Source organism: Pavona decussata, unplaced genomic scaffold, assembly GCF_977016875.1.
Source record: "Pavona decussata unplaced genomic scaffold, jaPavDecu1.1 SCAFFOLD_67, whole genome shotgun sequence".
Classification (NCBI taxonomy): Eukaryota; Metazoa; Cnidaria; class Anthozoa; order Scleractinia; family Agariciidae; genus Pavona; species Pavona decussata.
The window spans coordinates 1714069-1734703 of NW_028145486.1; the positions used below are offsets into that span (position 1 = coordinate 1714069).

Sequence of the window (20635 nt, forward strand, 5' to 3'; positions counted from 1 at the left end):
ACAAAAACTGAGAACAGTATACTCAGTACCCGTTAACATAATTCGGGTTCGTTTGAGACCGGAGGCCGGACGTAGCGTCGGGTTGTTTGCTATATGATTTCCAGTACTTTGATTCGACGATGATTCCAGAGTTCAGCCTTTGGTTCTGATGAAAGCCCTCACTAGGGAGCAGACCAGTTTGGGATTTGAGAGTTTTGAAACACAAAGTCCCAGGACACCAGATTTATAATAGTCGCAATAACTTAACATGCAAATGAAAAAATTTTTGCTTATCTCTCACATTACTGTATGATATAGTCACTGTATGATTGTACTTGTATGTTGTAACTAATTTTAATTTTTATTTTGTATATTACACGACCCCACAAGCATTCTGCTTTAAACTTTATCGTGTATAAATAAAGGACATGATAATGATGATGATGATGATGATGATGATGATAGTTTAAAATGTGTCCTTGTTATCATAAAGATTTCAATAAATGACCACAGCTTAAATTCAGACATAGACAGACAAAACTGATACAAAACTGCTTCTTCCGTTTCAAAACATTTCCCGCAAGGACATGTCCCCGTACCTCCCTAGCAGCTCGCTTCGCACCCCAAGGCATGACAATCCCCATCCGGTACTTTTCAGGATAGATCCGGTACTAATACTACCCAAAGCCGTGTATAATAATGATGATATTTGTCACAACGAAAGACAGCCAGAACTGGCGGACGCGTCACTTTACAAATACTAATCTTTAATTTAAGGAGGCACTGTGTCAGCTATTTTCAGTGTGACTATGAATAGCCAAAAACCGTGTTTGTTTCAATGGAATCATTAACACAATGGTTGAGTTTTGTTAACAATAACCCTACTAGTACGCTGAAACTACTATTAATTATGTTTGGTCGCGGATGGTTAGGATGGAAGTGGATTGCAACTTGAAAAAAACTTGAAAAACGAGCCTCAGAGTACAAAAAATAAACACGGAACAGATACATTGGTAACATATGTGGTATTCTGTGCTAGAAAATGATTAAGATGTGATCACTTGACCTTTCTTTACAATTTGACGAATTTCGCTCGGGACACCCGTGGTGGAATGTCAAAGATGGAGGCATGACGATATAATTAACACAAATGAAATCTCAGTTATGGTTCTAATATTTTAATGACAAGACATAGCTTTTTACATGTTTCCAACCGTGAGAAGACCTTATCTAGGCTTGCATTATTGATACATCCTGCTCACAATGCATTTAGACTTGTCTAATTACGTAACTGCTAAGGAAACACGGTTACTCTGTATAGCTTCACATAGCTTCTCCTACCCCCTAAGGGTTGATGAGATGCTCTAGGTGGCGGTCAATACAGATCGCAGTTGTTGAGATAGCTGGTCAAAACTGCTTAACTACAGCAATGCTCTTGGTGAGAAGTATGAACAAAGAGTCAACTTTAACGATTTTCTATAGCCACATTATGAGCATGAACAGTTAGTTGCAGCTGCCTCCACAGTTGCACAATCCAGTGCAGGTCAGATTGGTTTTCTGGTATTTGCAACGTCCTCGACAACCAGTTTAACAACCACACCGAATGAGCTCATAGCAGGAGTCCTTGGCTTGCGAGAGTGTCGTCCAATGAGGCACCCAGCGATTACTTTCAAGCTGCCATCTCCATCTAGATGGACATGGTAATATAGGCTGCTTTAACAGGGTCTGTCCCCATGCAAAATCACCTTGGAAGACTGCTCTCTTAACATGTTGCAGTAGGGATGCTTGAGTGGGAGGGATGTTGTAAGGGGATCTTTTCTTTCTTGAGAAAAGCTCTTGCCTGACTTCATTGATTTTACTGAGGCTGCTTGTGCGGTAATATAAGAGTATCACAAAAATCTCAATGACATCCATGCACGTATCATCAATATCCTCTGGCAACATCAGCGGTGCTTTAAGAACAGAAGTAAGCTGTGAGAATACGTTCCACACATCCCAAGCCGTCTTCTTTCCTTTCCCACTGAAAAATGAAAGTGTGTCGCACCCTGTTAATTCGTGAAACATCGGTAACACACGCGCTTTCTCTCGAACCGGAGATGTAGCTATGGCGTGCGCTGGAAGGTTACGGACCTGCTTGGAAGAACCGTGCGAGATCCACAGCTCATCTAATGGGAGAGTTGGAGCAATGGAAATGGCAAGCACAACAACATCGGTATCATTGCTTCGGATCTTTATCCGTAGATGGCCAGCTTCTTCGTGATTACAGGGAACAAGAGCACTCATATCTGCCCTGTCTTCAGACGTAAGCACATTTTTGCCATGTGATGCGAAGACTGTCTTTCCTACTGGAAGCTATAGTGAAATCACCTAGAAAGTAAATATAAAAATTAGTGTTTTTTCAACAAAATGAATGGCATAGTTTACTTACTGGTTTTACACCACAGACGCACCTTGGTTGCTAGCAATTTGAAGAGCTCATCATTGTTGACATCAACTCTTAAGAATCCCTTCCAGTCAGAAGGTATTCGGGTAGACAGCAAACATTTTCTCCTCTGACCCGATCCTCGCTTCTCCCTCGGCGCTTTCTTCAGGTAGTCATCGTTTTTAGAGGTCCCACACAATGTCAAGCCTCTTCACATATTCTCGCTGCCTCAGGATGTAAGGCGCAAATATGGAGTTGAAGTAACGGCTCCATCCAGAATAACTGCATCCTCACTCAGTTGCTTCACTGTTTGGCTGGAGGCATCTGACAAGCACTTTTATTACAAGGTCCACTTTGGTCCCTCCTCGGAGTTCTCTCATCAGCGACAGTGAAGGCGGCCATGTTTGATTTTCGAACTTGAAGAAGTCTTCAAGGTTTCCGTCACGGTTTTGATAGGCAATGTAGAGTCTCGAGAACAGGTCTTCCTTTAGCACCGTTATTTTAGCCTTATCTTTCGACACGACTCTCCTTTCACGGGCGTTATATGTAGGACGATTATTCGCCTTAAGGTTTGTTTCGTCCTCCAGTCTCTCTTTAAGGAACGCTTTAAATTGTTGCTCTCCTAGCTGTCTTGCAGTTCTAACGGTCCGCACAACCTCTTCATTAATGATGTCTTTTGTGTGAAGGGTTGTAAGATCCTCTCCAACCTCCTTGAACGGACTGCCAAGCTCTTCGAGAGAGGACATCAGGTTGACAACATCTTTAGCAAAGGCACTTTGGATGACTGGTTTGTATGTTCTCATGATGGTTTTGGCTTTCTGTAGCGGAGATTACTTCCTCGAATTCTTCAACAATTCGTGCAAGCTCTGGACCAGCGACCATCCACCTTCTTAGGGCAGCGGGGTTTTCGGACAGTCCGGTAGCACCTCCTTCACCTTTCACGAAGGCATTGACTTGCTCGTGGGCGTGGTCTAGAGCGATTGACGAGAATAATCCTTTCGTCTTGTGTACTATGAAAGAGCCGTTACGAACACAGTTTGAACGTGCTTTACAGATTCGGTTAGTGATGCTATTAAGCGCGCACTAGGGTAGTGGTAAGCAAATAGTATCGATCCCTCGATTTATAAAAAATAGATCACAAAGGTGAGGTTTGCTCTTTAAATAACTCAGTTTCTCGTTTGTGAATCCTTCTTCATTTATCACCGAACAAAGAAAGTGAGTTCACCAAGAGCTAAGCCTCTTTGCACGCTTTTCATCTTTGCTGAGAAAACCTAATAAAAAGCCACGCATGCGCATTTGACCAAAAAATTGTGACTGGCTCTTTTAATGGAAATGGACTGTTTTCTAAGGAACTGCTCGTTAGAATTTCAGTAGTTCTCTAAAAGCGTAACTCGCCTGCAAACAAAAACCAAAATCTAACAGAGGATATCTTCAAAAAACATTAAAGTGCAAAACCGACATTGACAGGAGATCTCTCTGTTAAAATTACATGAAAGCACCGTCTCTATGTCAGTATTTTGTGAGTTTTTCTGGAAACAAAAAATGGAAAAAATCTAACGCGTGCATTTTCTAAGAATTAAGAAAAACCATTTTTTGTGGACGGTTAATTTGTCTCGTTCAACAAGAAGTATCAAAATTTATTCCTTCTTAGTTAATCTTGCACCATGCTAATATCGGGTACTCCAAGGTACGCAGTTTTCAAATAATGGTTACTAACACCTGTATACTGGAAAACTGTGTTCGGCCACCTTAACAGGAAGGTCACACATGTCTCGGTAATGCACAGACAGCCACCTTGCATAGTTATGGCTGTCCAGAGCAAACATCCATGGAAGTAACTCTCTAATAGCTTTGAGATAGAATGAAAAATCAGCCTCGCGGATAGCTCTCACAAGCTGGAGACAGACAAGTTCCAATTAAATCTAGCACAGTGGCCCATTAGAGAATCTGCGGGACCTTCTTCATCTTCTCGTCTCTCCATTTTCAAATTTAAAATTGAATAAAGACGTAAAGTGAAACAACAAGTAAGGATCAAGAAACATCCATATCAAAAATGCAGCAAAACCCAACACAAGGTTCAGTGCGTGTTTTGTGAAAAATCATTTTGATGATAATTAAAGAATAAACTGCAGAGGACCGCGAACGAAAATGCTGCAAGTGTACGCAGGATCTGTAAAAGATCTAATCAGCCAAAAATAAACACAAATAACTGAAATAACTGCAAGGCTGATCTGACTGCGTAGAAAACTAGTAACACGACAGCGACATGATAGAGACCAAACCGAGAAGCAAAATACAACCGTGGACAGCTGTTTCGAGCTGGTTGGCTCAAGTCAGCACGGTGTAGTTATTTTAGATAATAATTAAAAAAGGCAGTAATGCAACGCATGGTATGGTTGGAAAATGCACCTGCACAGCGTGGGTTTTAGGTTTTTTTAGGGTAGGAAACACGTGAAAAGCTATCTTGTCATTAAAATAATGGATCCATAACTGGGCTTTCAGTGGTGTTAATTATAGCGCCATGCCTCCATCTTTGACATTCCATCGCAGGTGTCTCAAGCAAAATTCGTCAAATTGTAAAGAAAGGTCACGTGATCGCATCTTAATCATTTTCTAACACAGAATACCACATATGTTACCAATATATCTGTTCCGTGTTTTTTTTTTAACTCGGAGGCTCGTTTTAAGGCAATTTAATTTCAGCCTCGTTTTCATGTTGGCAATTTTAGGACATGCGCAGTTCTCGAGTCTAGAGCTTAACTTAGCTTGAATCCATATCAGAAATTGTTTGTTACATAGTTAGTAGTAATCATGCAAAGTTTCATGCCTTTATCACAAAAGTGAACAATTCAGCCATTTTTTGGACGATAACAGCTGTACTAGTGTGTTTGACAGCAGTTAATATCTTTTGATTTTGTCTTTCTTTTCTATTTCTCCCTACATTTTGTAGTAAACAATAAAATAAACTAAAAAATGACTCATGAGTTTATTAAAGTCGCGATCTTTATTTTCATTCTTGGAATGGGTCTGAATCACATCTATGTTGCTGACAAAACTGACTAAATAACTGATAGAATTCCGCCGGAAACTTGTAACGGCCCCCGTTACTTTCGGATTTAGCAGGCCAAAGAGGTCGCTCCTTTCGGCGGGTGGCCGTTACTTTCGGGTAGCCGTTACTTTCGGAAGGTTAAAAAAACGTTTGTAATGAACGGTAATACTACGATCAATGGCACAAGCCTATTGGTGATTTTCACCGCTGAAAATAAGGTAAAGGAGACATTTTTTGTGCTTCGCACTGTAAGTCAATCGAAATAGTTCGAATGATTGCAGTGGCTATTAACATTGCTTGGGGGAGGGGGGGGGACTTCCAGAAATTCGCAATGACAGTACCACCAAGCCTTATAGCAACTGCCCATAGTTATAGATATCCAAAACACAAATGTACACTGTAAATGCTATTTTCGTATCTGTCCCGGAAAATATTCGCCAGGATTGTAGTTACCTACTACTGAATGATACTGAAGAATATGCCTGCCCTGTTTGTGCAGCCTTGCCAAAGTACTTAGTTGACGCTATAGAATCTGTACAAAAAAGGGCCCTACGCATCATTCTGCCGAACTGTCACTATGACGATGCTGTAATTCAATTTGGCATCGCTGCCCTTTCCCAAAGAAGGGAAGAAGCTTGCACAAATGTTATCAAGCGTGACTGCCTGTCGTCTCCTGTTCTTAAGCCATTAATTCCTCGTGTGTCAATTGACAGGCCGTACTGCCTCCGATCAGGCGAACGTGTTCCGGTGCGCTTTGTCCCCAAGACAAAGCGGTTCGCAGATTTCTGCACCATTAAGTATCAAGACCAGTTGTAATCCTTTTCTCTGTTATGTTTTCTTTGTTATTTAGCGCTTCTTATTACACCCATTTTGAAATCACTGGTGATCCTTGCAATCTGATTGGCTTTCAACAGTACGATTTATTCCCAAATTGCACCATTTTTTGTTCTAAATCGCATCCTTTCTTTAGCCCATTAAAATGGAAATGAAGTAACAAAAATAGAATATTAAAATTGACAATAAAACTCTGTGATTTCAAAATAGGTGTAATAAAGTGGTAATTGAACTTTGTGTCGTGCAATTTTAGTCTGAAATCATACTTGTGATTTCAAATCAAACTCGCGCTGCGCGCTCGTTCGATTTCGAAATCACGCGTATGATTTCCGACCAAATTGCACTCCACTCAGTTCAATTACCATTACTAATCATATTTACATAATTATTTATTTGACTGTCTTTATACCGTAGTGTCTTGTATTATTGTCACTGACCATCCTTGTAATTCAGCCTTTAGGCTGCGAGAGGGGTATCAATGAACTATTATTATTATTATTATTATTATTATTATTATTATTATTAACTCTAACATTATTCATACTCGCTCCCAGGCCCTGTGTACTTGCACCAAGTATCACACTTCCTTCCTGCTCCCTGCCGTTGCTTCGGTCCAGTGGTGTGACGGCGGAGGAGCATTAAGATATGGTTAATAATCGGCTGAACTGAGAAGCAGTATCAAATCAAGCAATTCCATCCTCCCTTGGCAATTCATAATAAGCTCCCTGTAAATGTACGCAAAAGGTAAATTGATCGACAGACGGGTACGGGGTGGATTGTAAACTCTGTTTAGGAATTATGTTAAGCTAATGATATATATTTTTTTAATTTAGGTATAAAATTTAGATGAGGTTTGCCTTATGTTGGGTACGCTCTGTAGTGAGTAACGTCTGTTGAGGCGTCTTGTTTCTGTATATTTGCCAAGCTAGTTAATTAAGTCTTTATTTCATTAACAATACGTTCTTTTTTTATAAGAACTCTGGGCTGAGATCTGGGAAAAACACCCGTGAGTTAAGAGTAAAGTAAAGTAAAGTAAAGTAAAGTAAAGTAAAGTAAAGTAAAGTAAAGTAAAGTAAAGTAAAGTAAAGTAAAGTAAAGTAAAGTAAAGTAAAGTAAAGTAAAGTAAAGTAAAGTAAAGTAAAGTAAAGTAAAGTAAAGTGAAGTGAAGTGAAGTGAAGTGAAGTGAAGTGAAGTGAAGTGAAGTGAAGTGAAGTGAAGTAAAGTAAAGTAAAGTAAAGTAAAGTGAAGTAAAGTAAAGTAAAGTAAAGTGAAGTAAAGTAAAGTGAAGTGAAGTAAAGTGAAGTGAAGTAAAGTAAAGTAAAGTGAAGTGAAGTGAAGTAAAGTAAAGTAAAGTAAAGTAAAGTGAAGTAAAGTAAAGTAAAGTAAAGTAAAGTGAAGTAAAGTGAAGTAAAGTAAAGTGAAGTAAAGTAAAGTAAAGTGAAGTAAAGTAAAGTAAAGTAAAGTAAAGTGAAGTAAAGTAAAGTAAAGTGAAGTAAAGTGAAGTAAAGTAAAGTAAAGTAAAGTAAAGTAAAGTAAAGTGAAGTGAAGTAAAGTAAAGTAAAGTAAAGTAAAGTGAAGTAAAGTAAAGTAAAGTAAAGTAAAGTAAAGTAAAGTAAAGTAAAGTAAAGTAAAGTGAAGTAAAGTAAAGTAAAGTAAAGTAGAGTAAAGTGAAGTAAAGTGAAGTAAAGTAAAGTAGAGTAAAGTAAAATTTTATTTACACAGGGTAGCCCATTCAGCTCTAAGGCTGGTCTCCATAGGGGCCCTGTATCTTAAAAAAATAATTTACAAAAAAGGAAAAAGAAAAACCCGCTTTTTTTTACCTGCATTTAAAATCAGAGCAACAATCAATGATGTGATTTAGTTAAGGACGTTTCCATACACTACGATCACGTTATTAATAGAAATTAAAGAATTCACTGTGACGGCAATCATCTGCGCTCTGATCGACATTACGGGCGAGGGAAAGTAAAATTTGTTCGAGTTAGCGGGAATTCGAGTGACTCAAGTTCGAGTTAGCTGATAGTAAAAAGCTGAAAAAATGGGGCCAAATCAAGGGGATATCGAATTTTGTTTTTGTTCGGGTTCTACTGTATTATTTCTATAACCAATTTTTGCAGCGCTCAAACTTCTTTTAGCTCTCAGCTGAGGAGTCGCTTGCTTTTCCCACGGAAATGGTTCAGAAAGGAGATTGGTTACATAGAGTGTTTTCACATGACGTCACGGCGGCCATGATGGTGTCCCAAAACAAAGAAATGGCGTCCATGTTGGTGTCCCAAACTAAACATCTGGGAATTAAACTCTATTTTTATGCAAATACTTTCCTTTGTTTCAGTAAACCAATATGGAATGATGATGATAATCTTTATTTAGCCACGGTACAAAATTCGTCAGCTTTAAAAATGCCTAATACTAATATAATAAAAATATTTAAATAAAAAAGCAGCTTTCCACGAATGCCGTGCCTTACAGTTCTTTGAGTAATCGTTTAAATTGCATAAGGGACTCTGCTTCCCTTAAGTTACAAGGAAGACTGTTCCAGAGAATGGCGCCACTATAGCTGAAGCTGTTTGTGCGTGGTAATGGAACGTTGAGTTTATTTTCAGAGTCCCTTAGGTTATATGCGACTTCTCGCCTTTCAAATTTAGAACTAAGATAGTTTGGAGCCAACCCGTGCAGAGACCTGTAAACCCTCGTAGCTCTTTGAAATTGTTGCTGGCAAGCTAGGTTTTTCCACCCTAGAAGTTTGAAAAGGTGACCAGCAAATCTACGTCATAGCTTGAGTAGGTCAAAACACGGGCTGCTCTGTTTTGTAGCTTTTGAACCTTATTCCGTAAGGTTATCCCACAGTTTCCCCAAACAATGTTGCAATAATCAAAGTGTGGCTGTATTAAAGCTTGATATATTAGTTGTAAGGTCGCCTGAGGTACAAGGTGCCTTATTCTTTTTATGGCCTCAATACCAGAAGCGACTTTCTTAGTTACTCAAGTTCTCGATATGGCCACTCCAATCAAGTCTGTCATCGATGGTCACTCCAAGTGATTTTGCAGTAGTGACCTGGCTAACTTGAAAATCATTAATTGCAAATGTCGGGGACTCTGTGAGAGTACTAAGCCTCTGCCTAAATCCGATAAGCATAAACTCGGTTTTAGTCATATTTAGAGTACGTTTATTTGCTCTCAGCCAATTGTGAACATTTTCTAAATCTTGATTTAGATGCAACTGAATATTGTCTGCATTATCACCTGCGTATGTAAGGTGGGTGTCATCAGCGTACATCCTCGGCTCACAATTTGAAAGACAGTTTGGAAGATCGTTGATGTATAACAGAAATAGAAATGGACCTAAAATCGTCCCCTGGGGAACACACTGAGAGGTAGTCACATGAATGAAAACGCTCTATATACTGGTCGTTGGTTAAAAATTTGATTATGGCTCCTGATATTTGCTATAAAGTTTCTTTAAAAAAATATATTAAAGTCTCCCCGGATTTTTTCTCTCACGTTTACTCGCTCGCCCTTCCCCGCTCCCGCGGCCTGGTTTTGCTTATGACTGACGGCGAATAACGTAACAAGCCGAGAGGCTCTGGGGTCGAGAATGTGGACGTCACATCCCAGAGGACGATTGGGAACGAGGCTGATCCCGGAAGTGGGGAAGCCCCTAATTCCAAGGGAGCTCTTTTCCGTGCATCGCCGAATGAATTCGAAGTGAGCGCGAAGCATTTCCAAACTGCAAGTAAATGAGCGGAAAGTCTTCACTTAAGTGATCTTCAAAAGACATTTAATAGTTTATTTCTTCCACTGAATACTGGAAAGCATTCGCAAAGCACCAGTTGGTTTGCACATCCAAAATGAAGGTGAGTAATTGACACCAAGCTAAATAGTTACCTTCGAGCCTTCACCTCCTGCAACGCACACAAAATTGAATCGAAAAACAGGGGAAGGAAGGGAGAACCAAAGATTGGTAGCAGAGCATGCCAAACCGAATGCCTTGCCATTCTTGCAAGAGGCATGTTGTTGCCTTAAAGATCATACAGCTGTAGCAGAAATCAAGCCGCAATTCCCAGCAACCACAGCACAGAGTCAACACAAATTTCATAGTTCCCCCCGAAAAGAACCTTAATGCTCAGCTGATCTTGACGGTTGAAGGGTCATTTTACTCAGAAATTAACAAGATTGTTAATTGCTAAAAACTTAATGACAGCCTTGCAAACAACTGTGGAAAGAATCGTGACTCCTTGCAATACAAATCTGCAAGAAAAAGATTTAAAACATTGAACCTATCAGTATCATTCACAAGAGAGACCAATGCTGTACGTTCACCAATGCTTTGAAGGCAAGCCAAACTACAAATAAACAAGAGGTCAAATATTTGACAGAAAGGCCGAGATAACGGGCCATTACAATGTGAGTGGAAGTTGTGCAGGTAGTCCTTCCAATTTCACTGGTTTTCAATTTGGTTGTTTTCCAGCTGGTTGAACTAACTGAGAGCCTTTGTCACCTTCTGTTGTGAGGTTTTCTTTATCTATTGAAATTAGCTTTCTTTTTAAATTCTTCTTAGGTTTTAATTTGCATAGAACTGGAATTATATTCTAGTTGGATTTTCGAATTTGATAGTTGGGATTTGAAGTTGGATTTCAGGTTGAATTTTTAAGTTTGATAGTTAGGGATTTGAAGTTGGATTTCAGGTTGGATTTTCGAGTTTGATTTCGGGCCAGGATTCCAATAAATGGTCAGTGGTTTTACACATTGTCCTCTTTTGTCTTCCAAGATGGAGGAGCTTGGTAGCATGAGCGAATCGGCAAGTGCAATCTTGATTCCAGTCCTCTTCACTTTATCAAATGAATTTCCCATTTTTTTCAATTTAAAGTTGATCACATCATCCGATCAGATCCACTAAACTTTCATTTGACTAAGGCATTGTGGTAACAGCTTCCAGATGTACAGTAGGCTTCAGCAAATGCAGTACATTAAATTGCCAGGAAATCTATTTTGTCTCAAGTGACCACATAAAATAAACAAATCACCTTTAATTTGTTTAACATGGGTGACACTTAACAGTCTGCGGACTGACAAACCTGTGGCCCTCGGATTCCAGATCGAATTGGAATTTGGAAATGTTGGTTTTTGTGGAGGAAGGAAAACCGGAGAACCCGGAGAAAAACCCTCGGAGCAAGGACGAGATTAACCAACAACAAACTCAACCCACATAATACGTTAAGTCCAGGAATCGAACCCAGGGCACATTGGTGGGAGGCAAGTGCTCTCACCACTGTGCCATCCCTGCTCCCCATCATGAGACAAATTATAATGCACTTTATTATTATATCTACAGCAACAACCTTATCGTTGACAAAATCTATTTTATTGAAATGACTGGAGCCTGGATCCTAGTTGGTTGCTATAGCAACATAAACATTTTCTTTTTTTAGGCAACTTTCATTTTGTGCCCTACGATTAAGCTTTGTTGATTCATGGCTAGAACTGCCTAAAACATTTTGTATTTTGGCCCAATTGCAAACTAAACAAGTAATTCTCCAACATATTAATTTAATGTTGATCCTCTGTGGGAGCGCAATGAATGCATATATACTTGTACCTACATACTTGATTGGCTCTTTCCCATGGGGCTTTTAGGAGTCGATGTTACAGTAAAAATTGAAGAGTCACAGGAAACTAAAAACATGCATGACAACAATAACATTAAGAAATAATTCAGTTCTAAGCATTCGTCTTAGTCTGAGCAAACAGACTGGAATCACATAAGACTAGAGACAAAAATCCTAGGGCTAATGAATGACTGTGTGCCATTGAGAACAGTGAAAATGTTGTCATGCGATCCTGTTTGGATGTTCCCACTTATTAAATATTTGTTGAAGATCAAGACAAAAACACCTAGTTCGAACAGTGACCACCTGAAGGTGATTAATGAGCGAATCTCCAAAGCCATTATGGGCAATAGAGTTCATACAAGATCTTCCTATGACATCTGTAGTTATACATGTACATGTATGTGGTGGAAAACCACAAACAATATCTGTACACACAAATCCAGCTCTCGTTGTACTCTGAGTAAAGAGGAAATTAGGGATCTCAATTGTTTTTTCGGTCAGTTGTGTGTGTGTACGGATAATGATTATGAACAACCAGAGCCTGTGCCAATCCCAACTGATGCTGAGGCACCATTCTTATTAATAAGCGAACTGCAGGTATGGAGATCGCTTGTGAACCTGAAAAAGACTGCCACAGGACCAGATCAGATACCTTTTTGGATATGGAAAGACCTTGCTGGAATTCTCACTCCAGCAGTAACCAAGATTTGGAACAACCCACACATGGCCTCGTTCATGGAAGAAATTATCAACCCCATCCCAAAAGATGAGATCCCCAAGGAAAATGGTGACTTCAGAGGAATTAATATTACTCACCTGTAATTGCAATCTGAGCATTCAAAAAGGTTACCTACAATCATCATTTTAAGAACATTTTATAAAGCAGATTAAGCCCCACTCAGGTTGCTTATAGAGAAGGTATAAGCGACACGGACGCTTTGCTAACAAGGCAACTACATCAAATTCTAAAGCTTCTGGACCACAAGGAATGCAATGCTGTAAGGCTGTTTGCTATGGATTTCAGTAAGGCCTTTGATACTGTGAAACACTCCCTTTTGTTCTCAAAACTTAAACTTCTATCACTCAATCCCTATATTTTAAATTGGTATGTAAAATCTTAGTTTTCTTACTGATAGAAGACAACGGGTCATCTGCAATGGTCTTTCTTGTGATTGGATTAACGTTAACAAAGGTACGCACCCAGGGGAGCGTTAGTGGCCCTTATTTATTCAATATATTTATAAACGATCTGGAAATGGATCCTGTGTATGAATCTTCCTTTTTGAAAGATGCCGATGATTCCACCGTAAATTAATTCCTGTGTGGAAGGAAAATAATGATACTATCTCTGCTGATGTAGTAAATTCCTACATGAAATGGACTGATGATAATCATATGAAATGCAATCTTTCCAAATGCAAAGAGTTGATTATTTGAAAGATCGGCTTCCACACAGGACTGGAGAGTGTACAGGATATTCCACAATTTTGAAAACTTACCATCTTAGGGGTCACTTTTCAGGAGAACTGTAGGTTTTCTGTCCATGTCATAAATACGCTGATCTCAGCAAATAAATGTCTATATGTTTTACGCACCCTCAGGAAGGAAGGTTATAGCCAAACTGTTCAGCGCCTTGACAATGCCTTAGCTTGTGTATGGTGTATCAGTCTCTGGAGCATCTCCACCAGAAATCACCTCTTAATACTGTGTTTTTTGGATCATTGCCATAAACGGGGATACACCTCTTTCCCTGTTTCCATTTTAAATTGGTTGGAAAATTGAGATAAAAAAATTAGCACTTTTTAAAAAATTAAGCAAGGAAAAAGATCACCCCTTATTTCACTTACACTTACACTTAGGCTTAGAAGGGTCAATAACCTACTTTTCCAGACTGCTATACTGAGTGCTTTAAAAACTCTTTTATCAATAGACTTTAGTTTTAATTATAATCTAGCTTTTAGTAATTGATAGACATAAAAATGTTTATTTTTGGCCTTTGGTTTCTTATGCACTATGTAACACTTGATATGTATCTTTATCAGTGAAATAAGATTACTTATAGGACAGGTTTCCTACCCATGTTATACTTCTGCTCGTGAAATCTCTTCCCATTTATATACCTTCCAGCCTGAGATTAAGTTTACTCCCTTTGGGCAGAGCCTCCCTGTTTAGTCTATTTATTAAGGGGGCACTATATCCCAGCCTTGAGTGTGGTCCGATCCTGATGTTCAATTTCCTATCCTAAAATGTATCTTTCATGTTGTAATTTTTGTGCTTATAGAGCATTCTTTCAATCATATGTTGTGTTTTTCTTGTTCTGCACAGAAAGTGGGTGAGAAATATTTTTTCCAGCCTATCTATTTTTTCTGTAAGCAGGAGTCCTTTTTTTTTTGTTTGAGATCAGCGGAAATGGTTGGTCTACAGTCCAACTCTTATTGTTGATTTTTTTAGCTACATGAAGCTTCCTTTATTCACAATATATTGCCCTGTTATTTCTGAAGACACAGTGAAAGGTGTTGTTTTAGCCCCTGTTATTTAATTATTGGAGGGTGTTAATATTGTCAGCACTGTGCAGTTTATATGGTACTGCCCCAATGAATCTAGCCTGTGTGCCTCATGGCGCAATAGTAAGGAGGGGAGAGGAAAATCGTAGACATGTGTCAAGCAAGGGAATGCAGGGAAATGGAAGAAGGGTATCCACCACTTGCAACCATCACTTTTCAAGACTTCTGAGGAATTGTATTATATATGTTTTAGTGATTCTCAATTCTGATTTGTATATACTTACGTTTCTAGTAATTCTTATTGTTTTATTAATTCTCATTTCAGTGGTTAATATGCATGACCCGGCCACTAGCTCTCCCAATCTGCTGATTTCTCTTATCATGTTGAAATAAAGTTCTTGATAATGATATTGATTGATCACTACCCTTGAAAATATATTTTATATGGATAGGGGATTTTTACACAATTTTCTTCTTTTTTTTATATTCTCTTTTGCTGTTCATATTTAGGGATGGCCTGAATGATGGAAGACAATTAACAAGCTACTTGATCTAAACATGGAAAAAGAAGCTTCATGAAACATGTGGTAAGAATAACTATACTGCTTGAACACTAGCGCTGTTTAAGGATAAAATTAAAGGTCCACTAATGATCTCAGGCAAGAATATAAGAGTAATGTAAATGGACCACTTAAATTTTAAAACAAAATTATTTAAGTATCAACTTAGAGAGAAAAATGTAGCTTTTAATATGTTAATTAGTTTTCTGTTAGCACATTTTTGATTTGAGAATGTTAAGTGTTCTTGCACAATATAGCAACCTTTTTACAGGGTGTACAAGCTTTTCCAGGCTTGTACACCGTACATGTACATGTAAATTAGGTGGGTGTGTGTGTTCAGTGGAGGGAGGGGGGTTTTGCCTTCCGAATTTACAAGGGTAAAGCTCTGGCAATAGGTTGACACATTAGACTCAAGGTGAAAAAATTGATTCTGTAATAGCATCTAAAAGTTTTTTTCATTTATTCACATTTTAAAAGCCATTTTTTGCACTTCTGCAATTGTCCCTCTGATGTTGGTAACACAAGAAAAGCATTATTATAATACAATTTTTTTTTTTTTTATTCTTGCTTTGTTCCAAGATTTTCATTGTTACAGTTTGGTGTAAACTTAAGGACATTCCTCTGAAATAAAAGTGATAATTATAGCGTTTTGTTAAAATTCAGTAAGTTACTAAGTACATGTAAACCTGCAAATGTTTGCCCCAATATTGGAATAATTAGAGGCGGAGGGGGGGGGGAAGGTCACCATGCTGAAGATTTTTTTTTTTTTTTTTTTTTGAGAAAAGAAGAGTGACAGAAATGAAGATTTTAGTAATTTAAATGCAATTTTGAAGAATTGATTGAAATTGCTGAAAGAGAGCATTTGCCAACAACAGGAATAATTTTTCTGGAGAAAAACTGTCAACAGGTCACTTCATGTCAATATAGCAAGTGTGTTTCAAACTACAGTGCTCTCCTGACCAGTATTACTGACAAATTCATCAAAATCATCTAATTTGTTACTGACTGTAGTGAAATGGCCATTGGGCCCATTTGGCAGGGTTAGCTGTAACAACAGCATTTTCCTTAAATTTTCACACTAGTTGGTAAACATTAATTAACTGAATGTGGATAAACATCTGAAAGAAAAACTGGGGTTGCCCTGCTGGATTTACAGATATTTCAAAAAACAGCTTTTAAACAGGTTTTTCTGAGAATGACTGGATTTGTTTTAAGAAAACCACTCTGACCTCTGTGCAAATAGGAAAGTAAGGTTTTTCATTGTTAGATATGGGTAAGACTGAATAATATCTAGCATTTGGCTATAACTGCAGATAGAAACTTTGACTTTGCCAATATCGTGCCGGTAGAAATGTGCACTGCAAAACAGAACTCTAACCCTCTGGGGGTACTCCCTCTAATTTACTATCATATGGAGCCTCTACTTGAAAGGAGGACCTTTTTCCGGCTTGAGGTACATCATGCGATCAAAGGGTAGGGATTTCATGAGTTGAGGCAGACGTTTCAATAAGTTTAGCTGTGACCAGCCACCAGTGATATTGTAGGTGGCCATGGCTATTGAAGGGCCCCTTCCCCCTAGGGGGGTCTGTTCCAGCATTATGGGCATAAACGTGAGTGACATTTAATAGGTTTCAGGTCTTTCAAACTTACCTATTACATGTAATGTTATTATATAATTATGTATATATGCCCATTTATTTTAGAATGATTGACAGTCCTGGTTGTTTAATAGTCATTTTTTGTTTATATTTTAATTTTTTTTTGTCATATACTTAGTAGGCCGCTGTACACCACCAGTACCCAGCTTCTAATGAAACCATTGTGAACTATAGAAAAGGGAAAGGAAAATTGTTATTTTGGTATTTAAAAGGGCCTTTCAAAGTATGTCGAACAAACCAACCAACCATTACCAGTAGGCATGTGAAAGCATTTTTCTAAGGAAGGTAATTATGAAAGGGTTCCCTTTTCTGTTAAAAATGGTACATTAAAGAGTATGGATTTAGACTTTGGAGCAGAGCCTCCCCATATAAAATTTTGTTGTCAGTTATTTTTTCACCCCCCCCCCCCCCCTCCCATCCATCCTAGCATTTGATGGGTGAATTCTGTGAGTTTTATATACACCCTGTATTTAAAATGAAACGTGCAGTGGACAATAGCTTGAGGTGAATTTTGTTTCTATTTCCAAATGGTTTGACCAGTTACCCTTGGATATAATGGAATGGAGGAATTCAGTTTTTTAAGGCAAGGCAATTAGGGAATTTCGCGCTAGCTTACTCTTTTTCCTGCGACTACTCATAACATTCTTTGTTCTCCTAATGATCTATGCTTGCCAGAATAGAATCAAAATTAATTTACAAACTGGAACTGCGGACGGCCCTTTGAGACTGTATTTTCTTTTTCTTGTAGGAATGTTTGGTTTCAGCTTGCTTGATATACTGTCAGTGTACATAGCTGCTCAGGAGATCAAGAATCATATGCCATTGAGTGGAACTCAAACAGCAACAAAGGAGCAAGTAATGCACATCTACCATTGAACATTCTGTTACAGTAACCTGATAATGGCAGCTGAAATGAACACTGTGAGGAGTTCAAAGGAGCCCATTGGAGATCCACCACAGTTAACGGCTGATTTACTGTCACTGAGAGATGTGAAAACAACAACGAAGGAAATCAAAGATGTACCCTTACCTGTAGACATTATGTTAATAACGTCCAGGGACTGCGAGTTCTTGGCTTGTTACACGCAGATGATCAATCCCTTCAGATGTTACTCTGAGGATGTTGGCTACGTTTACTTTGATGGCGAAGACAAACTTCAAGAGGAAAAAGTCTCAGTTGCTTTGGTACGAAGTTATCAAGGTCCTGGGGGTCCTGGTGGTACTCAGGAAACTGTCAAGAATGCAGCGACCCTGTTAAGGCCCAAGGCAGTTATGTGTGTGGGAACATGTAGTGCTCTTAACCCTAACAAAACCAAACTGGGGGATGTTGTCCTCTCGGCAAAAGTACACGCAACTACATGTAATCTGACACCTTGTGTGAGCAGACGTTTCCTCAACGTCATCAAGAATGCAGCTGATGGCTTCAATGCTCCTTTGAAGAATCCGGAAGCTTATGAAATCAATGTTGTTTGTGATGGTGAGTTCTTGAGTCTCCAAGAGCAGGTCAGCAGTGAAGGGCGGCGTGAAGAACTGGCTAAATCCTATCCTCAAGCAACAGCCATGGAAACGGGAGGTGCAGGTGGGTTGGTGTGTTTTGCCTTCTTCCAATTAGTTATGGCTTTAGCTGCCGAATGAATAGGACTGCTCAGTTAATTTACGGGCTATTGTCATGATTTCATCTTTAGAGCCCTCAAAACAAACAAACAAAACAAAGAAAGAAGGGAATTGCTGCGGTGAAAGGTGGAAGTCCATTGCGGGACCATTTCATCAATTTTATCGACTAACTTAATTTTCACAGACCTGCGACTATATAGCACTACTTCGTCTATAATCCCTCCTGTAGTAGAGTAAACTCCAGGTCCCACAGATTACACGTTGGCGTTTTGCTCGCTTTATCGTACTAGGTCACCTGTATCCTTGAGGATTTAAAATTCTGACAATTCCTCCTTCCTGTTGACATTGTGGTTTTGATGGTAGTGTTATGGTTATCTTACCCGAGTACGCAGTAAGATGTGTAAACAACCAAGAAATTAGCCAGATCTTGCTGTTTGATCTCAAGTCAAGTCTTCAGTCTTCATTTAAGCAGGTGGTGGCCCTTTCAGCACTAAACTGGTATCAATAGTTTCTTCTGCGCATAAAAATATAGTTAAACATTGCATATGATTTAAAACAATTTCGTAAATACTAAAGTATTATTTTAAAACTAGGAAGTGATTTTAATTAATTTTGTAAGAAGGACTAGAAGACGATTGTATGGCCGCTATCTCTCGGGCATGGTGTTATGGTTGATATCCCTGATGGCCAAACCAATTAGAACTCTGGAACTGCATTACCAAATAATGCACTGTAGTCTTTAATATTAAGTATAGACATTTTCTTTTCACAAAACAAGCACGGATCGACGAAACTCCGAGAATACCCGTTGTAAATTACTTCAGCCAGATTAAAAAAAACTTAAATATTTTTGTGAGGTGCGGTAAAGGTAAAAACCATTTGTCCAACTTTTCAGCGGGGGAAATCCGGGAATGGCGCGAATGGATCATATTTTCCGTTAACCTGTAGGATTGCTGAAAGTTTAACAATTATTGTTTGGAAACTTCTTTTGAGTTTTGCGCTAATTTTAAAGTTCGACTTTACAAATTTTAGAAAAAGGCTCGGCTTAATTAACATGACATTGGCTTCAGAAATGTTTCTTTTATTGTATAGAACTAAAATATTCCATGTTGCTGTGGGTCTGTCTGTGTAGATCAGAGAAGATGTCAAAATGCCTATGAAAAAACACTAGGCACACATTTGCCGAAGGTTCCTTTGTCACTCTTTTGTCCTCACGACATTTTGCCGGCGTCAGCGATCTGTAATTGAAAAGACGCGGAGTAAAGGTGCGCGTGCATGTATCTGTCAGTTTAAGCTAGCTAGCTTGGTAGGTAGGTAGGTAGGTAGGTAGGTAGGTAGGTAGGTAGGTAGGTAGGTAGGCAGGCAGGCAGGCAGGCAGGTAGGCTGATTCACATGTTATCATATATGGGGTCATCCACATAAGTATATGGAAACGCATACACTGTAATCATAATTCCACAGGTCACCTAGGAATTGCTTTACTTTTTCTGTATGTAAGAGGCTTCCACATTGTTCCTTTTTAGAGAAATTTACAAATTTGCCAGCGAAGCCCGTTGCTGCTAAATAGGGGCTGCAATGCGTTTCTAATGTTGGTCATATCGATCTTGCACTCCACTCGTTGGTGTCCGCCATATTTGAAAAGTCGTCATGTAATATAGTCTGATTGGCTCAATTATTTGAGGTCAAGCGTATCAGTAAAATCACAGGAACGGGCACCCTAAGCAGTCTTGCCAGATATCAGCGATTTTAAACGTGGCAATCGGTAAACATCCTCATTATCAGTGTATAAAATCACCTGATTTGTTGCTAGTTTTAGCAAAGATACTGTGCATGCTGAATGTACGCTGATGTTTCACTGTATCACGCTGATGTATTGAATTGCAGGGATTTTTACAGCAGCATTTGACAATCAGATTGAATGGCTCATTGTGAAAGGGATCTCTGATTATGCAGATGGTGCTGAAGGGACCGCAGAGAGTTGGAGTAATTTTGCGAGTGTAATGGCTGCTTCTGTTGCTGCACACATTTTAAGTGATCCCTGTGTTTTTCGTTCGTGGCCCAACTACGGAGGTAATGATGTTCACACATTTTTCGTATGCATTTTCATGTGACCTGTGCTAGGTCATCCTGTGTCAGGGTGCTTTCAGTATCTCGTTGCCAGCCGGAAGCACGTTGCCGCTTAATAGGAGATGCCAGGCGTATCTTATGTTGGTCAAACCGATTTTGCACTCCACTCCACAATGGGACAATAAAAGAAATATGACCCGTTTGACGCCAAAATTTGAGGCTCGGCATAGAAGTTTCTTTTTGATTGAAAAAGAAAACGGTCTATTTGACAAGCTACAGTCGTCAACAAAAGTCCCCGGAACAGCATGCGTACTTCACTTATGTTAATTATATGTTTCCT

At 39.0% G+C, this 20635-nt stretch overlaps 2 protein-coding genes and 1 pseudogene across 3 annotated transcripts in view; all 3 read left to right on the forward strand.

Annotated features, from left to right (window-relative positions):
• LOC146478007 (uncharacterized) overlaps nt 1-20635 on the forward strand; it is a 57057-nt gene that overhangs the window by 24779 nt on the left and 11643 nt on the right. The gene's annotated exons all lie outside the window — the stretch shown is intronic.
• The window catches only part of LOC146478008 (uncharacterized), a 90509-nt pseudogene continuing 79808 nt past the window's right edge, over nt 9935-20635 (forward strand). Inside the window, exons 1-3 of the transcript XR_014865220.1 lie at nt 9935-10137; nt 14907-14983; nt 17363-17806. The product of XR_014865220.1 is annotated as an uncharacterized LOC146478008 (transcript). The remainder of the gene's footprint in view (nt 10138-14906; nt 14984-17362; nt 17807-20635) is intronic.
• The window catches only part of LOC146478009 (uncharacterized), an 82557-nt gene continuing 79808 nt past the window's right edge, over nt 17887-20635 (forward strand). Inside the window, exons 1-2 of the mRNA XM_085112499.1 lie at nt 17887-18193; nt 20113-20298. Coding sequence (XP_084968625.1) covers nt 17887-18193; nt 20113-20298 — 493 coding nt within the window. The remainder of the gene's footprint in view (nt 18194-20112; nt 20299-20635) is intronic.